Genomic DNA, 9,304 nt, shown 5'->3' on the forward strand with positions numbered 1-9,304 from the left:
ATACGAGCATATACATACATACACTCACATAGACGCAATTGCTTTGTATATGTGCAATTATACACCCTTTACGTGAGTTCGAATACCAAAAGAGGTAAAATCGATCAAATTTTTTTTTTTTATTCTCTTACTTTTTTAATTTCTATAATTATTCTAAACATATGTACAGAGTATTTCAAAGTCGGGACACCCGACTCTAGCTTTTTTACTTGTTCTTTTCCTGATTGCTTCGAAAAATCCGCATGAAATTAAATTTCAAAAAGAAAAGCTGGCCTTAAACATCAACATCTACCTGGAAAACACAAGGCAAGCTGGAGCTATTAATATATAAATATATTTTCCATAGTTACAATTTAACGCTCTGTAAAAAGACATGTTTTTCGGCATAAATGCTAGAGACACATCTTAGTCCGATCTGCTGTTAATAACAATCTTCGAAACTTCACTATCTTCTGATCCAATTTATTTGCCAATATCTACACACTAAAGAGCATTTATAAAAGGAATTCTTCAAGACGCATTATTCAAACATCAGATATATAATTTAATTAAATATCAAGTATATTTTATTAAATTTTATCAAAACAAAACCATCACATCGGAAATTAGAATTAAAGCACACTCTATAATCTGAGCGATACTAATTACACAGAACGCTGAGCGAAGTAAATGTATGGAACCCTAACAATTACAGTTCCAGTGTAAATTAAGACGGCATTGAGAACAGACCGCAAATAAACTGGACAAAAATGCTAATAGGAAAACGAAAATCAAGAAAACTTAGAGCAAGACTAACCATTTTCGTGCAACATTTCCAAAGGAACTTCTTAAATAGTCCCCTATTCTTCTTTAATATTGTTATGTGTTGTATTTGTTTGAGACTCATCATAATACGTTTCAATTACATGCAGAATATATTGAAAGACGACTCGATAAAGCAAACTACACATTTCAAAAGAAAAATAGAACACGGTAGTATACGGATAATTTTGCTCCTCAGCGCTTTTTGAGAATTCTCTTTAATTACAGTCGGAACGCCTGCAGTTGATCCGAACATCGAGGATAGGTATTTTGTGTATTCCTCCCAGTGCCATATGCCCAAAATAAATCCATTTTCCGCCGACGCATTGAAAATATACAATCCAGTAAATTACACAATTTGTGATAAAAGTAAAAAGCTGATAACCGTGAACTTCAATAGCAAAAAAAAGCAATATAAACTGCACATGAATATTAAAACCATCAGCTGCTGTTACCAATCAATTAAACGAAGTGGACGTGGACGGAGTGCAGATAGAAAATACTCGTAAGTAATGCATTAATCCACAATGCACCAATGTAGAGTGATAGGTTTATAAAACAATATCGGTTTGGACTCTGTTCGAGTGGGGAAGGAATATACTCCTACATTGATGTCCCGTTCTCTTATTGTTCCAGAATAATCGACGTTCATACAGACGGACACTTGACTTTCTTATTTAAAACAAAATACAACTAATTCAATTGTACCTTCTAGCCTGAGCCCATGTAGAAATATCAGTCAGGATTTCGTGGTTCCACACCATGTGAAGGAAATCATTACAATATGCAAAACGAAGAATAGCAGAAAGGTGTTGAAAGAAGCATTCACTTTTGTGCATCCACCTAAGAAAATGAAGAATCAGAAGCACAGGAAACCGAGCATTCTTCTATGGGGGATCGATTCATTGTCTCGCATTAACTTTCGACGTACCATGCCGCTCACATACAAATATCTGCAAGAACAGTCCTGGTACGAGCTCCAAGGTTACAATAAAGTAAGTGATCCTATGCATTTAAGTTCGGGAAGTATAACTGTTTAATACCATAACAGATCGAAGACAACACGTTTCCTAATTTAATGGCCTTACTGTCGGGCTACAATTACTCGAAAATTCACAAATATTGTCATCCCCAAATTGTTGGTAGCTTAAATGATTGTCCCTTGCTCTGGAAAAATTACAGTAAGCATGGATACAAAACCGCATATGCCGAGGATTGGACTGATTTCGCTACGTTTAATTACCGAAAACTAGGTTTTCTAAAACCACCCACTGATTACTATCTCCGACCATTTATGCTGGCCGTTGAAAAAATTCTTTCAGGCAATGGGAACTGTCGGGGTCGCCGACATATGGCCGAATATGTTTACGACTACGCAGTACAATTTACAAATGTTTTAAGATCCCAACCTACGTTCGGATTGTTTTGGACAAACAGTTTCAGTCACTCACTGTTTTTTTTGCCCTCATCCATGGATGAAAAAATGGTCAAGTACATGCATACTCTGAAAAAAAATGGAATAATGGATAACTCCATCATTTTTTTTCTGAGCGACCATGGTATGCGTTTTGGACCGCTCAGACAATTGAAGAGTGGCTTTGTGGAAGAACGTTTGCCAAATATGTTCATTTGGCTTCCCAAATGGTTTCGCCAACAATATCCATCCTTCGAACGAGCCTTAAAGCTAAATAGAAACCGCCTGTCATCTCCCTATGATATTTATGCCACACTTCACCATATACTGCAGTTAAAAACATCTGCGAACCATTTGCCTCGAGCCTCGAGCTGTCCTAAATGCCGGAGTGTTTTCTTCGAAATTCCCGAGAATCGAACCTGTGCCGATGCGGGAATCACACCGCACTGGTGTACATGCAACGTGTTCGAAAATATTAGCACAGCTGATAGAGTTGTTAAGATAATTATATCGAAATTGATCAAAGCCACGAATTCCTACCTAAGTGCACGGCATCTTAGCCATCGATGTAGTAAGCTGAAGCTTTCTCAAATTATCTCAGCCAAGACCAAGAATGATCCGGAAGGAAAACAGCAGATCTTCCGCCTTCGATACGAAACAAAACCAAAAAAATCCCTCTTTGCAGCAACTGTCAGATGGAACAAGAAGACAGGAGGCATTCCGATTAATATCAACGACATTAGCCGCCTCGATAAACACAAAAAGCTTTCAAAATGCATCGCCGATTCTAAGGCAAAGAAGTATTGCATTTGCGCCCATTAAGCACTGCCTTTTATATTCCTTATTTAATATATCCCTATAGGGAAAGAGCTTCAGTGCTTTACAGTCAATATGATATATTTTTTGTTAATTTTATTATTATGTTGCCTGCAGCTTTGGTATAACACGACAGATTGACATTTTTATATAATTTTATGAATAGTAAGTGACCAGTCTTACAGAATTTTTCGAGAGTGCAAGTAATTTAATGTCATGGTGGCTATTCAAAAACATTCCTGGCAGCTCGTTAAGCTATAGCAGGCCCATTACGGTATTGAAATAAAGAAGTTAAATTTTATTTACAGATGATTTCTGTGACAATCGTTCCTATGGCGGCCCATCATGAAATAACGTGTATTAGTTAAATTTATGTTTCAAAATTATGAATTTTTATATATTTTGTATTAAATTTTTGCTATAAGTTACTAAGAAGGAGTAAAATTTATTTTGGATAGATGGATTTTTAGATTTTTTTGTTATTCATTATTAGGTCAGATGTTCTCTGTAAAAGATATTTGATGTTTTTTTTGTTGTGGTAGCAAAATAAATTGATTTTCAGGAGCTCCGACCCGTGATAGGTCAACATACTGCAAAGCATCGATCCCTACTAAATCGAAGACTTGGACTTGGAACTACCGGAAATTTGAGCCATATAAATGTAGGAGTGGTAGAATATAACACAGTAGCCCTGCCATACTGCAGCCCTGGTTAGGAAATGACAGTTGGCATATGCAAGGGGGAAGAGAAGGAAATGAAAGAAAACGAAGTAACAGCATAAGTAGCATCAGATCAGAGTCGGGCCTGAGTTGTTGAGGCAGAAAGAGGTATTGAGTGTGCTCGTGCTAAAATCAAACGATGAGTTAAATAAATGTTAAATAATAAATAACCTAACAGACCTACATACCTAATGTTAATTATACAATAAAATAATTGAGAAAACTAAAGTGAGTGTATAATTTAATCGGAATAAGGCCCTCGACAACCCATGCCCTACATAAATGATCAAATGGGATCATCGGTATCCTCGGTATATGAGCTGGTTGACCAGTTGCTGGGCCGTTGATAATAGTTGCTACACTTAAATTGTCCTGCAATTCCTTAATAAGCAGCCTCGTCCCATTGCACATGCTTGGAAGGCTTTAATTTCTCAAAAACATGATTGCAATTCCGAATTTTACCAATTTTGTATAATATTTGTATAGACAATTACATTTTCAGAGATTCAGTTATGGGGCGCCATCACCAGGGACAACTGATCACAGATCATTGATCAGTCCCTTGTGAATGGACTGAAATTAAATGAATTTAACGACAATTTGACCAATGTTGAAACTAAAACAACAACAATTCCAAAGTGAACATTTTCTACGTATTCACATGGGACTACAATTTGGTGTCACTAGCTCTTACAGTGTCTGAGATATAGGCGATTATACGTATGGAAAATCGGGAAATCCCCCATAGGGGGAAAGTGGGGGAAAAATCAAAAAAAAAAAAACAAGAGAGAACGCTACAATCGAGCAAGCCCAACAGTGTAATACCCTGTACCCAGGGAAACTTCCGTCACTGAGTTATATGCGCCCAAAGCAGCAGCAAAAAGAGTAAGAAGAAGAGCGAACTTGTTGCTGCGCTAATAACTTTTCTTAGAATTGACAGAATTGAATAAAAAACAGGAGATAATTATTTATAAATTATGTGTGCAAAGTTTGGTTTAGGTAGCATTTGAAATGTGGACGCTATTGACGAAATTCTGCAGCGGGGGAAGGGGGGGGAAATTAAAAAAAAAAATAAACTCGTCCTTACTCGGATCTAGGAGAATCTGGATGCCAACTTTGGTTATTCTAGCTTTTATAGTTTCTGAGATCCTCGCGTTCATCCAGACGGACGGACAGACGGACGGACATGTCTAGATCGATTTCTCTCGTCATGCTGATCAAGAATATATATACTTTATGGGGTCGGAGATGCTTCCTTCTGTATGTTACATACTTTGCACAAACCTAATATACCCTTTTTACCCTACGGGTACAGGGTATAAAAAAACTCGTATAGCGTACACACATAAGACATCATTGTGCAAAATTTGGTGTCTCTATCTCTTATAGTCTCTGAGATCCGGACGAACACACAGACAGATAGACAGGGCTAGGTCGTCTCATGAATCTGATCAAGAATATGTATACTTTGTAGGATCTGCCCGACTACATCTTCCTCCGTTATATATTATTGATCAGGGTGACAAGACAAGTCGATATAGCCATAGAAAATCCTCAACTACACATACTTGCTCCAAGTAAGGGGCCGGTGGTCCTAATTGCAACTCAAGAGAAAATAAGAGTATTATAATAACAAGTAAAAAAGCTAAAGTCGGGTGTCCCGACTTTTAAATACTCTGTACATATATATACAAATTAAAAAAAAAATTTTGATCGATTTTACCTTTCTCGATATTCGAACTCACGTAAATGGTCTATAATTGCACATTTACATAGCAATTGCGTCTGTGTGAGTGTATGTATGTCTATGTGCATCTATTCGTGTCTGTGTAAACATGTGTGCAGTCAACCAAAGCACCAGCATCAACAACAGCCGCGGGCAGCGTTTGAGCAGCGTTTAGCAGCGCTTGAGCAGCGCTGCAGCAGCAAAAATATATTTATGGCTATAACTTCTTGTTAAATCAGTCTATCATAGTGAAACGGACACATAATAACTAACTGGGGGTATTTACAAAGTTTTAGTTCGAAATTCCAAGAATTACGGGAGTTAGAGAAAATCGCGGTTTGCGAGGGAGAGGGGGGAGGGAGGGAAATTCCAAAATACACATTTTCTGCGTATTCTCATAAGGCATCTGGGACTAAAATTTGGTGTCCGTAGGTCTTATAGTCTCTTAGATATAGGCGATTATACGAATGGAAAATCGGGAAAACCCCCATAGGGGGGAAGTAGGGGGGGGGGGGGGGGGTGTGAAAATAAAAAAAAAATAAAACAAACTTGCACAGCGTATATACATAACGCATCTTTGTGCAATACTTTGTGTCTACCTCTTATAGTCTCTGAGATCCAGGTGTTCATACGGACAGACGGACAGACAGACAGACAGGGCTAGATCGACTCGTCTCGTCATGCTGATCAAGAATATACTGCCTGTTACATTTTCAGCTCCCGCAAACCTAATATACTCTTGTACATTTTATGTACAGAGTATAAAAACCTACTCTATGATCTGAGCGATACTAATTTCGTTGCTGAACGAATTTAATATATGGAACTTTGAAATTTACCGTTGCAGTGTTAATTAAGACGGCATTGTGAACAGACCGCAAATAAACTAGAAAAAATATTATAAGAAAACTTAAATCTAGAATATTGAGATCAAAAATGATAATTGAACAATACCGAAGAAATCCCTTCATTATACTTATATGCGTATTTAATATTGTTCTGTGTTGTCTTTATTTGAGACTAATCCTGATACGTTTCAATTACATGCAGAATATATTCAAAGCCGACTCGATAGAAATAAAAATAGAACACGGTAGTGTACGGATAATTTTGCTCCTCAGCGCTTTTTGAGAATTCTGTTTAATTACAGTCGAAACGCCTGCAGTTGATCCGAACATGGAGGATAGGTATTTTGTGTATACCTCCCAGTGCCATATGCCCAAAATAAATCCATTTTCCGCCGACGCATTGAAAATATACAATCCAGTAAATTACACAATTTGTGATAAAAGTAAAAAGCTGATAACCGTGAACTTCAATAGCAAAAAAAAGCAATATAAACTGCACATGAATATTAAAACCATCAGCTGCTGTTACCAATCAATTAAACGAAGTGGACGTGGACGGAGTGCAGATAGAAAATACTCGTAAGTAATGCATTAATCCACAATGCACCAATGTAGAGTGATAGGTTTATAAAACAATATCGGTTTGGACTCTGTTCGAGTGGGGAAGGAATATACTCCTACATTGATGTCCCGTTCTCTTATTGTTCCAGAATAATCGACGTTCATACAGACGGACACTTGACTTTCTTATTTAAAACAAAATACAACTAATTCAATTGTACCTTCTAGCCTGAGCCCATGTAGAAATATCAGTCAGGATTTCGTGGTTCCACACCATGTGAAGGAAATCATTACAATATGCAAAACGAAGAATAGCAGAAAGGTGTTGAAAGAAGCATTCACTTTTGTGCATCCACCTAAGAAAATGAAGAATCAGAAGCACAGGAAACCGAGCATTCTTCTATGGGGGATCGATTCATTGTCTCGCATTAACTTTCGACGTACCATGCCGCTCACATACAAGTATCTGCAAGAACAGTCCTGGTACGAGCTCCAAGGTTACAATAAAGTAAGTGATCCTATGCATTTAAGTTCGGGAAGTATAACTGTTTAATACCATAACAGATCCATTACAATACGTTTCCTAATTTAATGGCCTTACTGTCGGGCTACAATTACTCGTTAATTGACAAATATTGTCATCCCCAAATTGTTGGTGGCTTAAATGATTGTCCCTTGCTCTGGAAAAATTACAGTAAACATGGATATAAAACCGCATATGCCGAGGACTGGACTTATTATGCTACTTTTAATTATTTAATACCAGGATTCCTGAAACCCCCCACTGATTACTATCTCCGACCATTTATGCTGGCCATTGAAAAAATTCTTTCAGGCAATGGGAACTGTCGGGGTCGCCGACTTATGGCCGAATATGTTTACGACTACGCAGTGCAATTTACAAATCTTTTAAGATCCCAACCTACGTTCGGATTGTTTTGGACAAACAGTTTCAGTCACTCACTGTTCTTTTTGCCCTCATCCATGGATAAAAAAATGGTCAAGTACATGCATACTCTGAAAAAAAATGGAATAATGGATAACTCCATCATTTTTTTTCTGAGCGACCATGGTATGCGTTTTGGACCGCTCAGACAATTGAAGAGTGGCTTTGTGGAAGAACGTTTGCCAAATATGTTCATTTGGCTTCCCAAATGGTTTCGCCAACAATATCCATCCTTCGAACTAGCCTTAAAGCTAAATAGAAACCGCCTGTCATCTCCCTATGATATTTATGCCACACTTCACCATATATTGCAATTAAAAACATCTACGAACCATTTGCCTCGAGCCTCGAGCTGTCCTAAATGCCGGAGTGTTTTCTTCGAAATTCCCGAGAATCGAACCTGTGCCGATGCGGGAATCACACCGCACTGGTGTACATGCAACGTGTTCGAAAATATTAGCACAGCTGATAGAGTTGTTAAGATAATTATATCGAAATTGATCAAAGCCACGAATTCCTACCTAAGTGCACGGCATCTTAGCCATCGATGTAGTAAGCTGAAGCTTTCTCAAATTATCTCAGCCAAGACCAAGAATGATCCGGAAGGAAAACAGCAGATCTTCCGCCTTCGATACGAAACAAAACCAAAAAAATCCCTCTTTGCAGCAACTGTCAGATGGAACAAGAAGACAGGAGGCATTCCCATTAATATCGACGACATTAGCCGCCTAAATAAATATCAAACCACTTCCAATTGCATTAAAGACAAAACTGCAATGAAGTATTGCATTTGCACCCATTAGGCATCGCTTATATTATTATTTGTAATAAACGTACTAGCCCTGCCTTATAGTTGTTTCCATATTTTTATAATCAGCGATGCTGAATATTCCTGATTGTAAGAAGCATAAATGTTTTAATTACAACTTGTTAACCTAACGCTAAAAACATCCTATAACCTTAAAACCTAGTGGAAAGAAAATATTATAAATTATTTTATTATTTTTTAATATACTTTACAGAGTAATAATTAAATTTGATTCTGGCTTAGTGTGAAAAAACCTCCAACGTTTTACTAAATAATGGATGTCGAATTATGTTCATTTTTGGTAAATACGTAATCTTAAAATTCAATAGAATATTTTTGTGATTTCAAATATTTATCATTTTGCATTTTAAAATGTTTGCTGTGATATTACCCAGAGTGGCGAAAATCTATAATTTTTCATAAACTGCTTTAATTTTTACTAAATTTATAGACAGTGTTTAATTTAAAATGCTGCTTTCTTTAATTCGCAAAGAATAAAAATTATTGTTTTAAACTCAACTTTTTGTTGTTCTGCTTCTTTTAAATCGTGTTACCCACTTTGTAATTTTATACCCCATAAAAATGTTCTATAATGCATTTTCCGTTCTCTATCTGCATACTTCCCCGAAAAGAAAATTAATAAAACCGCATGGCCATTGTTGGTT

General features: G+C 36.9%; 2 protein-coding genes across 2 annotated transcripts; both read left to right on the top strand.

Annotated features, from left to right (window-relative positions):
• Positions 1-905: 905 nt before the first annotated feature.
• Positions 906-3,037, top strand: LOC115629071. The gene is made up of 4 exons (XM_030525387.1): positions 906-972; positions 1,030-1,306; positions 1,517-1,796; positions 1,853-3,037. Exons 1-4 carry the CDS (start codon positions 906-908, stop codon positions 3,035-3,037), a joined length of 1,809 nt encoding a protein of 602 aa, XP_030381247.1.
• A 3,397-nt stretch (positions 3,038-6,434) lies between these two features.
• LOC115628976 lies at positions 6,435-8,895 on the top strand. Its single transcript, XM_030525255.1, has 4 exons — positions 6,435-6,569; positions 6,627-6,903; positions 7,114-7,393; positions 7,450-8,895. Exons 1-4 carry the CDS (start codon positions 6,521-6,523, stop codon positions 8,632-8,634), a joined length of 1,791 nt encoding a protein of 596 aa, XP_030381115.1. The 5' UTR covers positions 6,435-6,520; the 3' UTR covers positions 8,635-8,895.
• The last annotated feature ends 409 nt before the right edge of the window (positions 8,896-9,304 follow it).

The sequence above is a fragment of the Scaptodrosophila lebanonensis genome, unplaced genomic scaffold (assembly GCF_003285725.1).
Source record: "Scaptodrosophila lebanonensis strain 11010-0011.00,11010-0021.00 unplaced genomic scaffold, SlebRS2 tig00000131-arrow-arrow-pilon, whole genome shotgun sequence".
Classification (NCBI taxonomy): domain Eukaryota; kingdom Metazoa; phylum Arthropoda; class Insecta; order Diptera; family Drosophilidae; genus Scaptodrosophila; species Scaptodrosophila lebanonensis.